Here is a 24,157-nt window from a genome sequence, read left to right on the forward strand (position 1 = left end):
AAATAGAGCACATGCTCTAGTCTCCTTTGTCCCAAGCAGCACCCCAGGGTCCTGCAGGGCAGGAGAGGTCCTGCCCTCTCCCCTAGGGGAAGCCTACCCTGAATGTGAGAACTTTAGGAATCCTGTGGGACCTGCTGGCACCCTCTGGCAGCTGCAGTCTGAGTGGGTGCTGGGGAATGTTTGCTGGGGGTCCAGTGACGTGGAAACACAAGGGCTGAGATTCCCTGGCAGGGGAATGGGAGGTTGGCACAGGTGCACTGGGGGATGGTCATTCCATAGCATTAGGGTGGCCAGCCATACCCCCAGTGATGGCATTCCAACCATGCTCAGGCTTGCAGAAAGGGTGAGGCCCATGCCTGTTACTTCAAGGAGTGTGTTTCCACAGCTACCCTGCCCAGGGAATCTCAGCTCTTGTGTCTTTGAAGAATCAAAGAAAACCTTTGATTCTTCTTTCTCAGAAGAACTAGCAACCAAGATCTCTAGTCACCCATCTTGAAAAAACCAGCTTAATTATTTTAAAGGGCTCTATGTTCAATGTTTATATAGTGATGAAAACATATTGCATATTGTTTACAATGTCAGTTTTAACTTTGTTCAGCCATTCTTTTAAAGAAAAGTTAAGTTATTCCCAGTGATGATATTGAGAATCCAAACCATCTATCCTTAGACTGAGAACTGAGATCATCTACACCTTGACAAAACTTACTGACTGTATTAACATTACATTATTATGCCATTATCTTCTTTAGTATCACATCGTTATTCCAGAAGACTTGTGCACACGAAGAGAAAACCTAAAGACTTATTGTGCATTACAGTAAATTTTCAAAAGACCCATCAACTTTTCAATAGAATTATCTACAGTTTACATTCCAAATCTCATCTATCAAAAGTCCTTGCTTGATGTTTTCACTCATCCTAAACTGTTAAACTATGGTCCTCAAATAATTCTAACCGAGTCCAGAGATTGAAAGACCTTCTTTAGATCAGACTTCAAAACCTAGATAAATCCAGCCTTGTCCTTTACAATGGCTTTCTTACAATTACAGGGGAATTACAATTTTTTAAAAAGTTATGGCCTTTTAGATAAGAATTTATCAGAATCTTTTTGTTCTTAAATTCAGATTGTGACAAATATTTTATTTTCTTTCAATGGATTACTAGTTTTGGTTTGCTAATTTATAAAAGCATGTTTTCATAACATTCTGGACACATCTTTTTGTGTGCTCCTAGCAGGTTTTAACATCAGGATTATGACAAATTCACAAAAATACATAATTTGCTATCTCAGCCCATGTCCTGAAAGAGTTCATAGAGTTCACCTACTTTGGTATCTTACATAGTGTAGCAACATGACACAAAATATTTTTTGAAAAATTTTTTGCTGCAATTTTTTAAAGTTCCTTTTTGATGAAAGTCTATTAAGATTATACACCTCCAGTTAATTCTGATGTCAGTTCACTTTCTTTATAATCAGGCTTTATCCAGACTTTCAGATATATTGATAAAATGTATATAATACCAATTTTGAAGTTTTTAAATTGAGATAAAACTCACATACCATAATAGTCACCCCTTTAAAGTAGTATACAGTTCAGTGGCTTTTAGTATATTCACAAAGTTGTGAAATATACAGCACTAATTCTACAACATTTTCATCACCCAAAAAAGATGGTTCTTTTAAGTTTAAATATATAGTCATTTCAGTTTCTCATTTGCAATGCTGTTCATTTGTCATTCCTATTTCATTTAACTCCAGAATCACTAGTTTCCTTTTTTTCCTTCCATCATATAATCAAATTTTCAATTTTAGATCCAGTTTTCTTTCATTTATTTTTGCCTTTTTAATAATACCATACTCTTCCTACAATTCATTTTTGCTTGTTTTAGTTCCTTGGGTTCTATATTGATTTTATTTATGTTCTTTCTAGTATTTCAATATATGCATGGATATTGGCATATTGGGTTATAAACTTTCTATACAACTTTTACTGGCACTCACAGGTTTTTCAGTTGTGTTCTCATTTTCATTCACATTTAAATAATGTGTATATTAGGGATTTATTTCCTTAACCTGTGTTAATTAAGAGGGGATACTGAATTAATATTCAGATATTTGATTGCTATCCGATTACTATTTCTTCTAGTCAAAGAATGTGACTTGTATGCTTTCTACTTTTGGGGGCAACAAATTATTAGGAAAAATATTAACTCCTCCTTTTTTTGACAGCTGTACTTTCAACTATAAATCATTATATCCACAGAGTTTTAGACTCAAGTTCTTTGTGTACCATAAAAGATTAAGTCTGAACAAAGACTACCCATACATACTTTTTTCCTTTTTATATTCTATGCTGAATGATGAGGAAAGGCTTTCCTATACTCATTACAAGTATTTCTACTTATCCATTATGAATTATGTATTTGACAAAGAAAAACAACATGGTTAAAATATTTTCTACAAATACTAATGAACATACTTATGATAATGAGTGTATTAATGATAGTAGTGGAAAATTTTTACTAAACATACAAGAATAGTTCTAAGTACTTTACATTTATTAATTCATTAACTTCTCACAGCAAACCAATACATACAGCATAATTATACATAGGTATACATAAGAAGTAAATCACCAATAACAAATATAAGAAAACAATTTTTAAAATATCTTGATCTATAAGCAACATTTTCAAAACAGTGAATACACTTCAAGTATGGCATTGGGATTAGGATTGATGAAAACGAACAAAACAGTTTACAAGGAGAAAATGTAGATAATTTTAGCAATTAAAAATATTTTAGAAGAAAAAAAGAGCATCCAAAGGTAAATTTGGGGTCATATTAATGAGGACAGCTTTTATCACTGCAAAAGTTAGGAAGCAAGGCCTGGCGCAGTGGCTCACGCCTGTAATCCTAGCACTCTGGGAGGCCAAGGCGGGTGGATTGCTCAAGGTCAGGAGTTCGAAACCAGCCTGAGCAAGAGTGAGACCCCGTCTCTACTATAAATAGAAAGAAGTTAATTGGCCAACCAATATATATATATAAAAATTAGCCAGGCATGGTGGCGCATGCCTGTAGTCCCAGCTACTCGGGAGGCTGAGGCAGAAGGATCGCTTAAGCCCAGGAATTTGAGGTTGCTGTGAGCTAGGCTGACACCATGGCACTCTAGCCCAGACAACAAAGCGAGACTCTGTCTAAAAAAAAAAAAAAAAGTTAGGAAGCAACTATAACATAAATAGTAATTTTAAAAAGTCATTAAATTGTAATTAAAAATAATAAAATCTATGTTTACTGAAATGACAATCATGATTTTTTTTTGGCATGATAAAAGCAGGTGGAGGTACAGTATGCATACCATAATTACACTCTTATGGATTTGCTGTACCAAACTGAAATAGTCATTTATAAGTATGATTATAATGAATTTTGACTTTTAAAAGTCAAATAATTCAGTGTGATACTGGCATAAGCACAAATACAGAGATCAGAAAAGATAGCTCTAAAAACACAAGCAATTAAAAATAAGAATATAAGTTATCATCAAGAAAGTAGAGCCAAACAATGGAAAAGGACAGAATTACCTAACAACTGGCACTGAGAGAAGACTGGGGGGAGAGAGAATGTCAAAGTAGACTCTGAATTTATAATTTAAAACGAAATACATTTGGATTCAAAACTTAAATATAAAATAAATATAGTGCCTTTTTTCACTATTAAACATGAATTTTTATTTAAACTATTAGGAAGGTGATAAGAGCTTTAATTTTTATTATTCATTATTATGAATTCCCTGATGACGAATGAGATCTGAGCCACTACTAAATGCTTTCCCACATTCCTTACAGTTAAAGGGCTTCTCCCCACTATGAATTCTCAGATGTCGAGTGAGGTTTGAACATTTATTAAAGGCCTTTCCACATTCACTACATTCATACGGTTTTTCATCTGTATGAATTCTCTGATGTTGAAAAAGTTGTGAGTTCTGAGTAAAGGCCTTCCCACATTCAAGACATTCAAAGGGTTTCTCACCAGCATGAATTCTCTGATGTTGACGAAGTTGTGAGCTCTGAGTAAAAGCTTTCCCACATTCCTTACAATCATAGGGTTTTTCACCAGTGTGAATTCTCTGATGATTAGTAAGTGCTGAGCCACTACTAAAGGCTTTGCCACATTCTTTGCACTCATAAGGCTTCTCACCAGTATGAATTCTCTGATGCTGAACAAGCTTTGAACTCTGAGTAAAAGCTTTGCCACATTCCTTACATTCATAGGGTTTCTCACCGGTATGAATTCGCACATGTTGAAAAAGTTGTGAACTCTTTGTAAAGGCTTTCCCACATACTTTACATTCATAGGGCTTTTCACCAGTGTGAATTCGCTGATGGTCAATAAGATTTGAACAATAACTAAAGGCCTTCCCACATTCCTTACATTCATAGGGTTTCTTACCAGTATGGATTCTTTGATGTTGTGAAAGGTATGAGCTACAACTGAAGGCCTTTCCACATTCTTTACATTCAAAGGGTTTTTCACCAGTATGAATTTTCAGATGTCGAGTAACATGTGAACCACAACTAAAGAATTTACCACATTCCTTACATTCATAAGATTTTTCACCAATATGAATTCTCTGATGTTGAATAAAGTGTGAATTCTGACTAAATGCCTTTCCACATTTCTTACATTCATAGGGTTTCTGTTCATTATTAATTATTTGATGCAGAGTAAGGAATGTCTGTTGAATGAATGTGGGCATGTATTCATGAGTGAGTATTTCTTGACTGAAATGCTCATTTTGATATCCCAGTTGTCTTGCAAAGTGGCTTCTATAATCCAAAACATCTCTAAAAGTGGAGTACTCAAGGCCGTGCTTTGTAAGTCCCATCATCTCCCTCTGGCATGATTCTATTTCGTAAACTTCCTTCTTTAGAGACAATAACTTGGTTTCACACATTGATTCCAGATCTGAAAGAAAATAAAATGGTAAATGTTTTTTCTCTATTTGTGAAAAGTTAAACTTTTATAATAGAAAATTGAAGTGAAAATTATATTTCGTAGGTAGATGACATCTAGTTCACAAGGATATTTGTTTGATCTGGAAAAAAATGGGTAAGAAATGCACAGCAACTAATGAAATATTGTCCAACTAAGAATTTCTAAATAGAAAAAAATTTTTAAAAAAGGAAGACAAACTAATGAAATATAATGCAGGAAGCAGAGGAAGAAGACTATAGAAATAAGTTACTACAATTATTCTCAAATATTGATGTGGATCAGAATCATCTGGAAAAGTTGGTAAGTATATAATGCTTGGGCTGTTTTTCATATTTAAACATGACTAATCATACACATACACCTGTGTATATAAGAGAAAGTGTATCATACTATATGTAGGACAAAAAGTGGAAAATTTTCTGGCCTTCATAAAAGTCTCCTGAGAGAAATAAATGCATATGGGTAAGATTCTTCAGCTTGGTGGTATAATAAAGAACAAATTTAGTTTTTGTCCCTGGTTCCTGGCACAGGCTTCACAAACCCTTGGAATGTTCTGAGTGATAGCAGTATTTTTGTTATAGCAGTATTTTTGTTATGCTAATAAAGTAACTTATGGTGGGCTCTTAAAAAGCTTCAGGATAGGTGCTGGTCCCCAGAAAGACTAAGTATGTGATTACAGGGTTGGGACTTTCAGCTGCCTGACCTCTGGGAAGGGAGAGGCTGGAGACTCATGTCTATCTAATGGAACCCCAACAAAAATTCTGGAAACTAAAGCTAAGTGGAGCTTTCTGGTTGGTGAACGAATTGATGTGCTGGGAGGGTGACACACTCTGACTCTACAGGGAGAGGGCATGCAACCCCTGCCTAGAAATCTTCCAGATTTTGCTCTAATACATATCACTTATAATAAAACTGCAATCTTAAATATAGTGCTTTCCTGAGTTCTATGAGTTGTTCTTGCAAATTATTGAAACTAAGGGGGCCTTGGAAACCCCTAAATTTATAGCCAGTTCATTGACTTGTAGGTGGTCTGGGGACTCCCAAGACTTGCAGCTGGCATCAAAAGTGAGGGCAGTACTGTGGAGAACTTGGGGTTTGCACTAACTCCGAATAGTGTCAACATTAAACTGCAGTACACCCAACAGAGTAAGCTCTACAATAAAGGATATAGTGGATGAATTTTGAAAGCATTAACAGAGGGTAGTCCATATAAGGGGTGATCTGGAGGTTAAGTCTAAGGTATTGAACTAATTTGATGTTAAGTGGCAGATAGGGAAACTAAGAATATTTTATATACTGGGGATTCAATGAAAATACTGTTTGCCTTGGAATTTTGAGATCCTGATCTTGGGAGAAGAGACACTTGCTCATGTACCATCCCAGTAACTGTTGGGAAAGGCAGCTATAGTTTAAGGAAGACAGAAAAAAATCAAGACACAGTACAACATACTGCCATGGAAAGATGACAGGAACCAGTAGCAGATTGATGAGAGCTGAGTTCCAATTCTGAGAGTTAATTGCTGTATGCTTCCAAGCAATTACTTAACCTCTCTAAGCTCCCGTTTCTTCATTTGCAAAATGAGAATAAAGCTAACTCATGATTACTAGGAAGATAAGGGGAAATGTATGTAAATGTCTTAGAGTGAAAGTATTCAGTATTTGATAGCTATTATTATGGAAGAATTTCTTACTAAAAATGGGGATAGCAGGTGAATTAAATGGTTTGAAGACATCAAAATAGAGCATATTGGAACATTTTAAACCAGAAACAGGGAATTCATTCCAATACAATCTTTCTTCTCCTATCCCTATGTGATCTTTCAGTAACTTTCATCTGGTTAAGCTCCTTCCTAAGTAACCTTTTAAAAACCTCTTCCATCTCCACTGCCAATGCCATCCTCCAAAACAGAATCATCTGGGTTTTTTTTGTTTTTTTTTTTTTAATTTTTATTTTATTTTTTTGAGACAGAGTCTCACTCTGTTGCCTGGGCTAGAGTGCCATGGCGTCAACCTAGCTCACAGCAACCTCAAACTCCTGGGCTCAAGCAATCCTTCTGTCTTAGCTTCCCGAGTAGCTGGGACTACAGGCATGCACCACCATGCCCAGCTAATTTTTTCTATATATTTTTAGTTGGCCAATTAATTTGTTTCTATTTTTAGTAGAGACGGGGTCTTGCTCTTGTTCAGGCTGGTCTCGAACTCCTGACCTTTAGTAATCTGCCCGCCTCGGCCTCCCAGAGTGCTAGGATTACAGGCATGAGCCACTGTGCCAGGCCCAGAATCATCTGTTATCCAGAAATTGAAGTAGCCGTTTCAACCAGTCTCCTCACCAAACTCTCACACCCTTTAATCTATTCAGGGACCAAAATGACATTGGGCCTAGCCTTCCACTGCTCAAAATCCAAATTCCTCATAATCTCCGGCAAAGGCTGAAGCAAATGCTGTGTTTCCTGCCTGTCTGTTGAAACCTTCACTCCCACTCCACTCCCACTTGTTCGTGGGGCCTAGCAAGACTGGCTTTCTTTCAGTTCTTCAAACACACTGTGCTTTTCCCTCCTGTCAGGGCCTTCACAAGGGTTCTTCCCTCTATCTGGAATTTTCTTTGTTATTAAAACACTAAATATCAAGACCTAGCAGTCAGCCTAGTACTACAGAAATTCTGAATTAGTGATGAGCCCAAATTTTTCAATATGTCTGCAATAATAGTAAAGTGATATTAAAATATCTGCGATTACCATTTATGAAAAAGTCACAGAAACTAATACTACTATGGTTTGTTGCATACACCACAACAGGAAGAAATGCTAAATCTCAATTAGAGGTTACTAAAGATATGATTGTGTCATTTTGCTAAGTCATCAAATGAATTTACATCTCATTCAGTACAGAATTCAAGGTCCACAGGATCCAAAATCATCTGCAGGCACACGCCTCACCTCCCATCCCTATGTGCACCCAGCATGCAGACACACATACACTGTTACTTTCCTGATCTCCTCTTAGAGAATTCCCTCTTTGCTCATTCTACTCCAACCACAATGGTGGGAGTCAAAAAACCTCCAAACTTAGGTACTTTGTTTTTCCTATTCCCGTTGCCTAAATCTCTTCTGGGAGATATTCACATTACTTGTTACCTTACCAGGTCTTTACTAAAATACCATCTCATCAGAGATGACTTCTCTAACCTCCCTTCATTTTATATACATATGCTGATACAAAAAATAATGTATTAATATATATCTAACTCAATGTATAATTATATAATATTACTATAAAATTATATAAATATAAATATGTAATTATATAAAATTTATACATTATATATTAATATTACATATATTTGATATGTTTATTTTCTGTTACGGCTTGAATGTGTTCCCTCCAATATTCAGGTGTTGCCAATGTGACAGTATTAAGAAAGAGGACCTTTAAAGAGGTGATTAGGCCATAAACTCCTCCCTTATGATTGGGGTTAGGTACCCTTACAAAGGGGCTTCACTCAAGGAGTTGGCCTTCCCTTGCTCTTCTCGCTTCTGCCATGTGACGATGCAACAAGAAGGCCTTCACCAGATACCAGTAACCTGATCTTGGACTTCTCAGCTTTCGAACTGTGAGAAAATAAATTTCTGTTCTTTATAAATTACCCATTGTGAGGTATTCTGTTATAGTAGCATAAAATGGAGTAAGATATTTTCTCACCCTCTGGAATGTAGGTTCCAGAATTGCAAAGCTTTGGAATACTTTAATCAATACTATAATCCCAGAACTTGGACAAATGCTTGGTATATAGTAGTGCTCAGTAAGTACTTTTCTGGTTTTCCTACTTTATCCCAAATCTCTCCTTCTTTGCTACCTCTTCCTTTTCAATATGGGCACAGACCTCCCTTTTATTCCCCTAATAATGTTTCTATACATGGTGACAGTAATCACTTCCAAAGCTCATTACTATTTCAGTATGAATTAATTCCACTTCTACATATTTAGCCTTTGAATTTCGGCTAAGCTCCCTATCTCACTTCTTTTACTGTATTCTACTTTGTCGAAGTCATTTATGGATATATTTTAGCATCACTTTTAGACTTCAAGTTCTTAAAGCTGACAAAATTAGTAAAAGGTAGCACCTGGCAGACTCTCTTACACAAATTAGGAAATCAAAATGTTGGATAAAGAAAAAATCCAAGACAGATTGTTGAAATAAAACACTGACAAGCAGCTATAGTGACGACCAGTAGTTAAGCAGGGGATGGAAGGGAATGTGGACAGACACAATTATATTATTCTTGGAAGTGGTAATAGAAGGCACTCATACAAGTCTAAATATAAAAGGAAGAAATGTTAACAAGGAGCTGGATCTACAATATACATAAAAGAGTTTTCTTTGGAGGGGAAGTGAAAGGTACCTTCTGCTTGAAATTAAGAAAAATGTTGGAGAAGAGTAGTACAAAGAGTGGTAAGTGAGGGAAAGGATGAAACAGATTATGTGTAAACATTGCTAAAAGGACTTAGTATTCTCCACAGGCCTAGGTTCTTAATGGGAGCTTCCACGATAACATCTCAAGGGTCTGTTTCCTCACTAATTAGTTGAATTATTACCTGTAATGCCCTACTTCCAGTCATTTCTCACCTACCTGAACACAGGCCTCTTGTAAGCTCTTTGCCAACCATCCAGGGCTCTTTCCCTTGTTCCAATAAAGAGATTACTTGAGGCTTCGGAATATAAAGTCCTGCTCATGAGAAAAGATACGGAACGTGGTTATGCTGTGGATAAATCAGATCCAGAAATCAGATCCAGTCCCTTGATGATAAAGGAAGAGATGCCACTACAGGAACAGCCAAAGAAAGAGGAAGATTCAACCATAGCCCACTGGAGTTGCCAATTTCCCACTCTTCCTTTTCATTTTAGTTCAATTATGGAGCAGAAATTCAGCTAACAACTTGGAAAGCAGCTGACAACTCACTGTGGAAGAAGCAAACATTCCAGAGGAGAACTGGTATAGATACCCTTACCCAGTGAAACCAGATTGCTGTAGTTCTCCAACATCACTTCTCTGTACAAGTCCCTCTGAACAGGGTCCAGGCACTCCCATTCCTCCTGAGAGAAGTCTACGGACACATCACTGAACATCACTGATCCCTGAAACAATAAACATATGTATTACTTGTATAAAAGAAGAAATATTTCAGAGACTATTGTGCTTATATTGTGGGGTAAGGCAAAAGAGGAATTATATTGGTGTCCCTAAGAACCAGTGTCTTTGCATCTCAGAAGTAGATTCAAGAGTAATTAGTTTATTTTATATTAAACAAACAATTCCTGACTCTATCCATTGAAAATGTCTAAAAAGAATGACTAACCCAGTAGCAAAGAACACTCCAGTGCCTAGATAATAGTTTCATACCATTTTCAAATGGTGAGGAAAGAGTTGATTTCAGGATTAAGTCAGAAATGCACAGGATCAGTCTGAGCATCTTGTTATACAAAAAAGCAAGAAAGCTACCAAAAATATTAGGATCATGTTGAAAAGACTTAGGAACCAACTTGAAGAAGCCCCCACTGGCCAAATATAACTTGTACATCAAATAATAAGGATAATAACTGCAATAGACTGATCATGTTAAAAATGTTTAATCCATGAGCTCATAACAATACTGAGTAAGACTTATTGGCTGCTTTTGGAGGATTCTAAGAAGCCAACTCATCTTTAAGTGAGTTGATTAAATGGAAATAATCATTCTTTCCTATATGAAAGGTAACTAAAGTTGATGAAGAACTGTTTTACTTTATAAATAGAAGTATTCTACCTAATCTATGAGAAACCCACTTAAATGATACCACAGAGACATAATCAGCAAAATATAGACAGCAGACAAATGAACTATTTTATTTTTTCCTTTCTAACAAAAAAAAATCTGCACAGATAAGCTGGGTGTGGGTGTGCAGACCACAGGTCCCGGCTACTTGGGAGGCAGAGGCCGAAGGACTGTTTAAGGCCAGGAGTTCCAGGCTGCAATTAGCTATGATTGCACCACTGCACTCCAGCCTGGGAGACAGAGTGAGAGCCTCTTAAAAAAAAAAAAAAAAGAAAAGAAGAAGAAAGAAAAACAAAACAACAAACAAAAAACTGCACAGATAGACGAGGTGCCTACAAAGGCAGACTTGAGAGACATATCCACCAATTGCAAAACATAGTCCATATCTAAATTCTAATTCAAATACATGCTTTAAAAAAATGAAAGTTAAGGAAATTTGAACACAATCCAATATTGATGATACTAACCAATTATTTTTAACGTTTTTAGATACAATAATGGCACAGTAGTTAAATTTTTAAAAAATAATCCTTATCCTTTAGATATGGATACCAATTTCTATTTACTTCAAATGTGTGTGGGAGTGAGGGCAGGGGAGTGTGCATGAAGCAGCCCAGATGAAATAAGATTAACTGAGTTGATAATTATTAAAGCTGGTGATGAGTATGTGTAGTTCATAATACTAATCTACTTTTGTATGTCTGATATTTCCCATAATAAAAATTTTTTTTAAAAAAAGGAAGGTGGCAGAGAATAGATGCAATAGAATATCTGTAAGATCTTGTTCATTATATAGCCTTGATTTAGACAAAATTGTGATATAATTCTGTGGTGAGAAAAGAAGTAGAGAGTGCAATATAGCAAATCTAAATCCACACAACCCTTGCAAGGAAGTAACTAGAAAATACCTAAAATTAATCAAGACGTAGAAATATAGTCCCTGGGAGAGAGCTTTGAAAAGAGATACTTATGAAAATATTAATGCTCATTGAAAAAATAGGCACTTAGGGATACTACAGGATTATCTAGCTAGAATAAAAGGAAATGGGGACCAGGAAGGCAGATTCTGTTAGCCAGAAATGTCAGGATAAGGAAAGCACATGCTCAATTTTTTTGTATTTTTTGTTTGTTTTTTTAAAAGCCTGAATGTCAGGAAGACAAGAAAAAGCATCAACTCACCTTGGCCATGGCTTTCAGTATTGCAAGAGACGATCAGTCCTCCTTGGGCTTGTTCTCCTGAAAAAGGATAGTGTTCTGAGAATATGGGACTGGGGAATTAAAGAAATCTTCCAGGAGTCACACTGGTCTTACAGCTCTCATAATGGCCAGATAAAACTACCTCCACTTCTCTTGGTGTGATGATACTACTCTAGTTAGTGGAAGTGTGGAACAAATTTTACTACTTCCTCAACACTAGAAACCACAGGCTTTAGCTACAGCAAGATGAATCCTGGGTAGCTGGATCCAAGGGAAGACAAGGACCCAGATTCACTCTCTCACACCCAAACAACCTAGGTCCTACCTCCGTGGTGGGATTCAGGCCAGAACTTGCCCCACCTCAGTGATGTTGCTCTGAACTCAAGACTGAGCTAAGACATGCCCGGAGCAGATCCCTCCTCTGCAGCCCTCAGGTGCCCAAGCCAGACTTACCCAAATGGTGCCCTTTGGCCAGGAATACAGTATACTGAGACCAGAAGGACCAAAGACTTCCTCAATCAAGTCTTCTCACTTCCCAACCCTAAGAAATTCAGTCAACTTCCACCACGCACACACACAGATGCACTCATTCTTAACTTATAGTTCTATTTTTTACTTTGCCTATGTGTTTTTGCCACTCAAAACAGTCAAACAGGGCCAGGTGTGGTGGCTCATGCCTGTAATCTCAGCACTTTGGGAGGCCGATGGGGGAGGATTGAGGCCAGGAGTCTGAGACCCTTGCTCTTACTGAGCAAGAGTAAGACACTGTCTCTATAAAAAGTAGAAAAATTAGCCAGCTGTGGTGGGCACGTGTCTGTAATTCCAGCTACTCAGGAGGCTGAGGTGGGAGGATTGCTTGAGCACAGGAGGTTGAGGTTGCAGTAAGCTATGGTAGTGCCACTGCACTCCAGCATAGGCCACAGAGCTAGACCCTGCCTAAAAAATAAAAACAGTCAAACTGCTAGCCTTTCTTTTATAGCTTTTAGGTAAGCTCTTTCTCTATCCATATTTATGTAAATTTCTCTTCTACAATTTGATCCTTTTATTTGTCACACTTAAATCTTTTAATCAATTATTTTGGTATAAAACTATTTGGTAAAAAACTATATGATTGTCAATTATAATTTTATTTTAGTACTATATATGAATTAGGAGTCCTACTTAATTTTTCCCCCAGTAGGGGATACCCCAAGTATACCAAAGCCACATATGAATATTGTTTCATGGGCCTTATTATTTTATATACTACTAAGAAAGAAAAAACCTATGTAAGAAATAACCTGACTTCAGATATGTTAAAATGAGGAAAAAAGTGAGCTTTACAATAAATGATTATGGAATATATTTTCCCTACTGATTTAAATGATACCATTATCCTAGATGATACATGTTTGAATCTATTTATGGTTCTATTTTGGATCAGTGATCTGTTTATCCTTTTATCAGTTTCATACTCAGCATTTATTATACTTTTAAAATATTTTAATAAGAAATCTCTCATTACTCATCTCTTTCAAAAGTTTCCTGGTACTCTTTTCCACATGAACTTAGATCAGTTTAAAAAAACCATTCTGGTATTTTTCTTGGGACTGAATAAAAAGAACAGATTATTAACTTAGGGATTTCTGACATCTTTGTGATGTTGAGTCTTGCTCTCCTAGAACACAAAATACCTTTCTGTTTATTAAAGTCACTTGTGTCCTTATGGAACATTTTAAAATTTTCTTCATATGGATCATGCACATTTCTTATTTAGCTTATTCCTAGACATTGCATACTATTTTTGTGGCTATTATTAAATGGGAGTCTTTTTACAGTGTATCTTCTATGTTTTAAATATGCAAGGTTCTATTGATTTCTGGATATTGACTTTGTACCTTCTTATTTGTACTTCTAGTTCTAGTTCTTATTTCTAGTTTTCAGTCTGTAACACGATACTAAAATATGCCTGTCATTCTCAGTTTAGAAGTCCCAGAGAAGGAAAGCAAGATATTAATAATAGAAGCCATGACACCATGAATTCCTCAGTGAGAACCTTGGCCATCTTACACAGGACTTGCAAAGGAGCAAGCTGGAAAGTGATTTTTTGCCTTTGGTTCAATTCAAAAACTATTCCAAAGGTATTTCAGAGACTGGTGTCTATGAGGGAAGGTCATCTTTGAGAGAAGGTATATTTCCAAAAAGCACTGATATGTTCTATATTCCCACCTCATAAGTATAAGAGAGGATTGCAATGCCACCACAGTTCCAACTGGAACATGGTGAGAGTTCTTAGGAAAGCTTTCTTTGTGTCCCCAGAGTTTAGAAGGCACAAAGACTGGGGCCTAATTCCCTCTTGAGACTAATTATGGACCCCACAGTAGGCACTGACTGGGGCCCAAGTTTGTTCCAAGCCTACCAAGAGAATTTCCAGTAGGGCACCTACAACCTCTAGAGAAAGGGTAGAAGACTGATGCCCCAAGGCTGAATGAAGGAAGTGTAGGCAGCCAGCCAGAATGCAGCCATTAGCTCCTCCTCAGAGAGTGTGAATATGTCCCAAAGCAAGACAGAACCAGCCTCAATGCAATTGAGATTTTTCTTGGTTTATTCTCTTCTATTCCCTATTCTCAATCTCAGCGAATCACGATTACTATACCTAGGAGCGAGGAGATGCTCAGAGAAAGGAAATAGAGAAGCAAACATCACAGCTCCTGACTGCAAGCTTCTAGTTCAAGGAGACAAAAGTTAAACTTTAAAAAAAGTTTATGGTATTGATTAGTACAGTGACCTGGACACTGTAATTAGTAAAATAAAACTGATTTTGTAACAGAAAGAAACCAGAAGACTTTTTATTATCCAGCACTGACTGAAAAACACATCGAAGGGCAGGAAATTAATTGGCTCTCAAAGAAGCTTGACAGAAGTTATGGAAAAGAATAAAGCCAATTTCACACAGAGTACTATCTAATAGATTTAGAAAAAAAATGTTAAACAATAGTGTTGACAGTACCTTCTTCCCAATTTTACTGGGAATGCTTCTAGTATTTCATAATTAGACATGAGGTTTTTTGGTTTTTTTTTTTTAACTTTTTATTATAGATATTTCCAAACATACACAGGAGAATTAAAATAATATAAAAACCCCTATGTGCCCATTAACCAGCTTCAACAATTATCAAGTCATAGCCAATATTATTTTATCTAGACTCCCACCAATTTTAGGTTAACTTTACTTTTTAAAAACAGCTTTATTAGGATATACTTAACATACCATATAAGTCCCCCACTTAAAGTATATAGTTCAATGTTTGTTAGTATATTCACCAGAATCTAATTTTAGAACATTTCATCTCCCCTAAAGAATTCATTAGCCATCAATCCCCATTTTCCCTTCTTCCTCTACCCCTAAGCAACCTCTAATCTCCTTTCTACCTCTATGGACTTGTCTATTCTAGACATTTCATACAGATAGAATCATAGAATATGTGACTTTTATGACTAGAGTTTTTCAGTTAGCATGTTTTCAAGGTACATCCATGTTGTAGCATGTATCAGAATTTCAGTCCTTTGTACTGCCAAATAATATTCTATTGTATGGATATTTCACATTTTGCTTATGCATTCAACTGTTGATGGGCATTTGGGTTATATCCATTTTTCGGATATTGTAAATAATGCTGCTATGAACATTCATATACAAGCTTTTGTGTGGACATATTTCCAATTCTCTTGGGATATATACCTAGGAGTGGAATTGCTGGGTTCTATGGTAATTTTGTTTAACTTTTTGAAGAACTGCTAAACTATTTCCTAAAGAGTAACAATTTTATATCCTACCATAAAATTTCTTCAAATCCTCACCTACTCTTAATATAGAAAGTCTTGGCCGGGCGAGGTGGCTCACGTCTGTAATCCTAGCACTCTGGCAGCCCGAGGCAGGCAGATTGCTCAAGGTCAGGAGTTGGAAACCAGCCTGAGCAAGAGCGAGACCCCGTCTCTACTATAAATAGAAAGAAATTAATTGGCTAACTAATATATATACAAAAAATTAGCCAGGCATGGTTGTGCATGTCTGTAGTCCCAGCTACTTGGGAGGCTGAGGCAGTAAAATCGCTTGAGCCCAGGAGTTTGAGGTTGCTGTGAGCTAGGCTGACACCAAGGCACTCACTCTAGCCTGGGCAACAAAGTGAGACTCTGTCTCAAAAAAAAAAAAAAAAAAAAAAAAAAAAAAAAAAATATATATATATATATATATATATATATATATGTCTTTTTTATTATTCCATCCTAAAGTGGCATCTCACTATAGTTCTGATTTGCATTTTCCTAAGGAGTTATGATGTTCAGCTAGGTTAGCTTTTAAGAACCTAATGCTTTTGAATCCTTTTCTAATATAATTTCCATTATAATCTATTGCTTTCCCAAAGGCATTCCCATTCATGTTGGAATAGGCAATAAGTCTATTTCCCTATTAAGTAAAGGACACTGAGAGTGAGATGAGTGGCTAATGGGAGATGGGAACGAATGCATCTTTGCATGGTTTGGGCCAGGAGAATGGATTGTGAAGGAAATTAAGATAGAGAGAGTTTAGGCCCAGCAAAACTGGGGAAGCTGGTACACATCCTAATTTTCTCTTGTAGGAAACTCTTGGCTTTTAGTTAACTGTACCACCCAAATCACTTTAATTCAGTGTAAGCTTGCTCAAAACACCAAGTACTTATCTTGCAAAAATACTATCTGTATTCTAAATTCCCTACTCTTGTGCCCACTGATTTTAAGTAAGAGAGTCATAAGTAAAGTTAATAGCCACAAGAAGTCATGGAGCTACCAGCGGAGTGTTCAATCACTGAATAATGAAGTTAGTATTTAATAGCGTAAGGTAGCTGTCATGCCCACAGCCCTTCTCCTAAGGAAGGAGGTACCTACTTAAATGCAAAATTTCTTTTAAGGCCTATTTTATCATTTTAAAAAAGAAAATTTGCTTTTTATTCCATAATATGTTTATTATGGAAAGTCTGATTTAATTTTCTTCTCAATTGCTAATCCCTTGCCCCCAACAGCCATCAAAAGTTTGAAAAATTTTTGGGGCCGGGCGTGGTGGCTCACGCCTGTAATCCTAGCTCTCTGGGAGGCCGAGGCGGGTGGATTGCTCGAGGTCAGGAATTCGAAACCAGCCTGAGCAAGGGTGAGACCCTGTCTCTACTATAAATAGAAAGAAATTAATTGGCCAACTAATATATATAGAAAAAATTAGCCGGGCATGGTGGCCCATGCCTGTAGTCCCAGCCACTTGGGAGGCTGAGGCAGAAGGACTGCTTGAGCCCAGGAGTTTGAGGTTGCTGTGAGCTAGGCTGACGCCATGGCACTCATTCTAGCCTAGGCAACAAAGCGAGACTCTGTCTCAAAAAAAAAAAAAAAGTATGAAAAATTTTTAAAGGCTGAGAAAATCACTTAACATAAGAAAACTATAGAAAAGTCAATGTGAACACAAACCTTAAAAAGAAAGCTTTCATGGGTGGGGGTGGTAAAAATTAATTAATTATTTTTAAAAAAGAGAAAGCTTTCCTGTGGCCAGAAAGGCAACCACCCCTTCTCCTTAATGTAATGCATGTTTGTGGGGAACCTGGTGGTAAACCATTCATAGACAACCTGCTTCTGGGTCGGGTTTCGTACATAGCAGAGCAGCTCCCTAATTGCAATCTATTGAAAGTCAGCTCTCCACACATGGGTTTAAAAAAAAAAAAAAGCTTTCAGGCTGGGTGTGGTGGCTTATACTTATAATCTCAGCACTTTAGAAGGCCAAGGCAAGGAGGATCACGTGAGCCCAAGAGTTCAAGACTACCAGCCTGGGTAACATGGTGAGACCCTGTCTCTACAAAAAACTTAAAAATTAGCTGGTTGTGGTGACACATGCCTGTAGTCCCATCAGCTACTTGGGAGGCTGAGGCAGGAGGACTGCTTAAACCCAGGAGTTGGAGGCTGCAGTGAGCTGTGATCATGCCACTGCATTCCAGCCTGGGTGATATAGACCCTGTCTCTTAAAAGAAAACAAACAAACAAAAAAAAAAAACCCAGGAAAAAAAGAAAGGTTTCAACTCCAGACTAGCTAAAGTAGTCCAACAATAGCAACACTTTTGCCCAACATAAACTCTCAAGTTTGCATAAGTCCCCCATTTTTACTTTTTTATTCAATTCCATGAAGGAAAGAAGACAAGAGAAGATAAACCGAGCGTGGTGGCTCACGCCTGTAATCCTAGCACCCTGGGAGGCCCAGTAGGGCGGATTGCTCAAGGTCGGGAGTTCAAAACCAGCCTGAGTGAGACCCCCCATCTCTACTAAAAATAGAAAGAAATTAATTGACCAACTAAAAAAATATATATATAGAAAAAATTAGCATGGTGGTGCATGCCTGTAATCCCAGCTACTTGGGAGGCTGAGGCAGTAGGATCACTTGAGCCCAGGCGATTGAGGTTACTGTGAGTTAGGCTGACACCATGGCACTCACTCTAGCCTGGGCAACAAAGTGAGACTCTGTCTCAAAAAAAAAAAGACAAGAGAAGATAAAAGGTAAAGAAGGATCCTGGATAATAGCCAACTCCATGTCTTAGGACAAAAACAAAATAATAATTTGGTTAGAAATGGAACCTCCTGCTATTGCCAAAAGGTGAGGCTGTTTTGAAAAATATCACATGATGTGCTGAAAGGACTCTTTAACAGTCTCCTAAAAGGAGCTCCCATTAGCCACCTAATGAAAATTTATGCAAGAATACACTATGAATACTTCTGATGCTTCTCCTTGTACTGTAACAGAATCTATGACAACTATCACTCAATGGAAACACAGTCTGTGAAATGCTGTTAGTCTATAATAACATGTAAGAGAAAAACTGTTTATAAAGTACACAAAAGACAGGGGTGAATAAAATATGTGTTTTTTTACTCACAATAATTAGGGAGTGATTACATATGTGTTCTTTTCTCATCCTATTATTATTTCTAGTTCTGGAATTAGCTACTCATTTCCATCTGTGCAAGATAAAAAGAATAAACTCCAAGAACTTTGAAAATGCCAGTAGCCCCAGAAAAAGGCAACACTGTACCAAAACCATGAAGGACCCATTACACCTGACACAATAACCTAAGATATATAGGGGACTCACTGCAGTGAGTCAGCATCAGTAGAGACACAAAAAATCAAGTAGAAATGGAATACAATAAAATAATAAGTCAGCTGAATGTCTTAAATGAGACCTTATTGTTATACTCAATCCATTATCATCTAGGAAGTAAATGTTCTATTAACAATATTAAACCTCTAATAATTGCAATGATATTAAAAAGGGAGATTTAAGTTTGTCATTAATGTTGTTCAAATGCTGTATAGCTTTATTGGGTTTATATTGCTTCTACTACCAGCTACCGAGAAAATTCCTAAAAATCTCAGCACTAAGATTGTGATTTATCTACTACTTCTTTTACTTCTGTCAAATGTATTTGAAGCCATTTTATGAAGGCATATAGACTTAGAACTGTTATATCTCGTAGAAGTCTATTCTCATATCTTGCAGTTTGGAACTGGAAAACTGTCGGCACCTAGTAAAGCTGAATATATACAACCTATGATTCAGCAATTTCACTCCTAGGAATATACCCTAGAGAAATGCACTCATATATACACCAAAAGACACATAGAAGAATGTTCATGGCAGTATTGTTCTTAATAGCCCCAATCTGAAAATAATTTAAATGCTAATCAATAATGGAACGGATAAATAAAATGTGTTGTAGTCATACAACGGAATTTTAAACAGGAATAATAATGAACAACCTATAATCCACATGTAGCACTTGGATGAACTTCATATATTTATACTACATAATATAATATATTCATATTATGTATGAAATGTAATATTGAACAAAAGAAGCCAAGTGTAAAAGCGTAGATATTGTGTGATTCTATTTATATAAAATTTAAGTGTAGGTAAAATTAATCTACAGCTGTAGAAGACAAAATAATGGTTATCTTTGGGAGAAGTAGATATTGTATAGAGAACAATTGGGCTTCTGGAATGCTGGTAGCATTCTATTTCTTTATCAGATTTGAGCTCTAGTTAAATGAATATGCTTCTTTTAAAAAATCCATCAGGTCATATACTTTCATTTCTGTACTTTTCAGAATGTATGTTATACTTTTAATACCACATGACATACCATTCTATCAGTTGACTTATCAAAGATTAGAATACCAAATGACCAAGTGTTAGAATACAAAATGACTACAATGTTTATAAACTGCTGGTAGGAATTTAGCTTTTAAAACCATATTGTAAATCAGTTCAGCATTATCTAGAAAATTTGAAAACACACAGATATCCTATGGCCCAACAATTCCTTCATATGCTTATACCCTGAGAAAGCATGTATATACCAGGGTACTTGTAAAAACATTTTCAGAATAGCTCTTTCATACTGGAAACAATCAGTGTCTGAACTACAGCTATCAGAAACAAGGGTGAGCCTAACAAATATAATATCATGTAAGAAATGCAAGACTCAAAACCACACTGTACTGTACAATTTCATTTATATAAATTTAAAAAGGCAAAACTATATTATTTAGGGATAAGTACATATGTGGTAAAAAAAAAATACTTTAAAAAAAAAGTCAACAAAAAAATAATGATCACTGGGAGGCTGAGGTGTGGGGATTGCTCGAGGTCAGGAGTTCGAAACCAGCCTGAGCAAAAGCAAGACCCCATCTCTACTATAAATAGAAAGAAATTAATTGGCCAACTAATATATATATATTAAAAAAATATTAGCTGGGCATGGTGGTGCATGCCTGTAGTCCCAGCTACTCGGGAGGCTGAGGGAGAAGGATTGCTTGAGCCCAGGAGTTTGAGGTTGCTGTGAGCTAGGCTGATGCCACGGCACTCACTCTAGCCTGGGCAACAAGCGAGACTCTGTCTCAAAAAAAAAAAAAAAAAAAAAAAATAATGATCACCAAAGTTAGGATAAGGGTTTCGTAAAGAGGTAAGGACAGCAAGTTTAATCTGGGGAAAGGATTAGTGGGGGCTTCTAGAGTGCTGAAGTAAGTTTTTGATATATAGAGGGGTTCCCTTTATAATTACTTCTTAAACTATACATCTATATTTTAAATATTTTTCTGTATGTATGTAATAGTCAGGAATTCAAGAAAACCAAACAATATAAGAGCTATATATAATTTTCAGAGAAAATATAAGATACAAAATGGTAAATGCTATAAGATTCCAATCTTGAAAATAATGCAGATTGTATATACAGAGAAAATTTACTAGAAGGAATTAGATGAAAATATTGACCATAGTTATTTCTGGTGGTAGGAATTTATTCTTGCTCTTTGTAACTTCCTATTTTCCAAATTCCTTAAAATAATAGTGGTTTTTATATGTGTGTTTAAAAACAAGCAATTAGTAAACTGGGGAAACTGATCTATTTTCTAAATACGTAAACATTATGTAGAAGGAAGTCAGGGAGCCTACTGGAACTTGTGCATCCATCCCAGGGCTTTCTATCATTTTCTTGAATAGAAATTTGTAAGGACCAGATTGCTTGTTGACTCTATGTTAAGCAAGATCATCTGGAGAAGAAAAACAAAAAGGAAACGCCAGTGCACCTTGTATTTGGCTTGGTCAACAGCCATTCCTCTGTCTTCCTCTGGGTACCTCTCCAAGAAGAGCAGAGCTGAAGAAGAAGAAAGGAATCATGAGACTCCAGGCCTTTCTTGTGCTCCAGACTGACCAGATCAGAGTTCACTCTGGATCTACATCTTTCACCCATGGAGAGAAGGAGGGATAGAGAGAGGTCAAAGGAGGTCAGAGGAGTCCAGGCTACCCTGAGCATTCCTCGTGTTAGAGAGGCGAAGTCTCTGCTGTCCATACCAGAATCTGTCCTGCCTTTACAGAAGTCTCTTGGGACAGAGAGCTGGAGTCATAAGGGCAGTCACAGGCACTCCACACCCACACACCCACTGCTGCAGTCACTCACCCATCATGGGGACCCACATACACCTCACCCAAACAATAGCACTACATGCCACACAGTCACAGACCCACATCCACCCTGGGGATACAGATTCACACCCACACGTTTACAGATCCCTCAAACACAGCAGCAAACAAAATCATACAGTCACAAAATCAATCACAATACCACACTCGTTATAAAGCTACACACAGTTACAGTCCCCCCAGCCCTCCTACTGAGCACTACAACCAATCACACACTCAAGACAACGGCCACTAGGACACACAAACGTCACTCTGGCACAGTTACACGCACTTTCCAACTGCACACAGTGCCGGTGCCACAAAAAGTTGGTCACGACATCCTTAAATAGTCACAGGCATCCAGTACACTTAGCACTGCTCACATTCATACAGACACAATTTCGCACGCACAACTCACAGTCACAGCCGCACAATCAGATTCTCGGTACTCACTCCCTCGCCCCCGCACACAAAACGTCACACAAAGTTATACAGTCATAAGCAATCACAGTTCCGCCACCGGGACACAGTCACTTCCACACACACACTGCCTCACGTTACGACAATCACACAACTCCAACCGGAATATACAACTCTGCCTGCACACAGAGAGCCGGAGTCACGTAAGGTCACAATCACACGCGAAAGCCCACACATCGGCGCTCCCCTGCACCCAGCCCAGCCGACTCACACTTGCCCGACACTCCGGACCCGCCTGGAAGGGCCCTTCTGATCCCCCAGGGACGCACCTGAGGAGCCCAGTCGAGCCCCCAAGACCTAGGCCGCTCACCGCGCACTTCCCCTTCCCTGGAGGCCAGGGTCCCGCAGGCAAATGCAGGGGCTGCCCTATGCTCGCGGGGGCCTCTGGGAAATGTAGTCCGGGGTAGGACCGCGCAGAGAAGATGGCGCCCAGGTCCTCCAGGTTCCTGCTAGGACACTGCGTGGGCCAGGCCAACGACCCTGAACCCCGCTCCGACCCGCTGCCCTGAGTCTCCGAAAGCCATACGCAGGCTCGGAGTGAAACTCCCACACGACGCTGGCCCCACACCCTGTAGACAAGCTTCCTCCATGGTACCGGCCAACCGCAGGCTGCTGTATGTTCCCTGAGAAAAACGAAGACGTCACCAGGTTCTCGCCATTAGTTGTCTTGAGTCTCAAGCATTTCTGGGAAATGTAGTCTAGAGCCAGAAAGTGTGAGACACCTGAACAAGTGGAAGAAAGTTAGATTAAATTACTTTCTGAGCTGAGTTTACCCACAGTTAAGAGTGAAGAGCGCACCCAAGCCCTGAATTCTTCTGGGGGTTGTAACCTGTGGTAATAATGCTCAGGGCAGAGTGACTTGTCTCTGGATGAGCCACATACTGTATGATTCCTTTTTATTTTAACTTTTTTTTTTTTTTTTTTGAGACAGAGTCTTGCTCTGTTGCCTGGTACAGTACAGTGGCATCAGCCTAGCTCACAACAACCTCAAACTCCTGGGCTCAAGCGATCCTCCTGCCTCAGCCTCCTGAGTAGCTGGGGCTGCAGGCATGTGCCACTACACCCCACTATTTTTTTAAATATTTTTAGTTGCCCAGCCAAATTCCTTTATGTTTTTTAGTAGAGATGGGGTCTTGCCCTTACTCAGGCTGGTCTCGAACTCCTGAGCTCAAGCAGTCCTCCCGCCTTGGCCTCCCAGAGTGCTGGGATTACAGTTGTGAGCCATCACACCCAGCTTTGATTCCTTTCTTATGAAATATTTAGAATAGGCAAATGTGTAGACGTGGAGTAAATTAGAGTTGATTAGGACTGGCAAGATTCGGAGAATCATGAGTGGTTGCAAATATGTATAGGGTTCCTTTTTGGGGTGATGAACATGCTCTTGAATTAGATAATGGTGATGTTTGCATACTTGTGAATATACTAAAAAACGACTGAATTGTACACTTTGGAAGAGCTGATTTTATGGTTTATGAATATTTGCGTGTGTGTGGTTTTTGGGGGTTTTTTTTGAGCCAGAGTTTCACTCTGTTGCCAGGGCTAGAGGAACTAGAGTGCCATGGCGTCAGCCTAGCTCACAGCAACCTCCATCTCCTGGGCTCAAGTGATCCTCCTGCCTCAGCCTCCCCAGTAGCTGGGACTACAAGCATGCACCACC

The 24,157-nt window shown here is 38.0% G+C and overlaps 1 protein-coding gene across 3 annotated transcripts; it reads right to left on the minus strand.

Annotated features, from left to right (window-relative positions):
• Positions 1 to 687: 687 nt before the first annotated feature.
• On the minus strand, positions 688 to 22,920 carry ZNF383 (zinc finger protein 383). Of its 3 annotated transcripts, none has more exons than XM_020283403.2 (6): positions 22,811 to 22,920; positions 21,648 to 21,715; positions 11,990 to 12,046; positions 10,007 to 10,133; positions 9,628 to 9,723; positions 688 to 4,969 (listed from the first exon to the last, which is right to left on the minus strand). In XM_020283403.2, exons 3-6 carry the CDS (start codon positions 11,996 to 11,998, stop codon positions 3,774 to 3,776), a joined length of 1,428 nt encoding a protein of 475 aa, XP_020138992.2. In that variant the 5' UTR covers positions 11,999 to 12,046; positions 21,648 to 21,715; positions 22,811 to 22,920; the 3' UTR covers positions 688 to 3,773. The 3 variants fall into 3 exon arrangements, with proteins under 3 accessions (XP_020138992.2, XP_020138990.2, XP_020138991.2); XM_020283401.2 differs by having other exon boundaries at positions 22,770 to 22,920; XM_020283402.2 differs by having other exon boundaries at positions 22,712 to 22,920.
• Between the last annotated feature and the right edge of the window lie 1,237 nt (positions 22,921 to 24,157).

Source organism: Microcebus murinus, chromosome 16, assembly GCF_040939455.1.
Source record: "Microcebus murinus isolate Inina chromosome 16, M.murinus_Inina_mat1.0, whole genome shotgun sequence".
Classification (NCBI taxonomy): Eukaryota; Metazoa; Chordata; class Mammalia; order Primates; family Cheirogaleidae; genus Microcebus; species Microcebus murinus.

Excerpts from the sequence above, each read along its gene's own strand:
- ZNF383 (XM_020283403.2), bottom strand. Across the intron at positions 9,724-10,006 it reads CAGCAATCTGGTTTCACTGG|GACTTTATATTCCGAAGCCT; the intron begins GTAAGGGTATCT and ends TCTCATGAGCAG. Across the intron at positions 4,970-9,627 it reads TACAAGAGGCCTGTGTTCAG|ATCTGGAATCAATGTGTGAA; the intron begins GTAGGTGAGAAA and ends ATTTTCTTTCAG.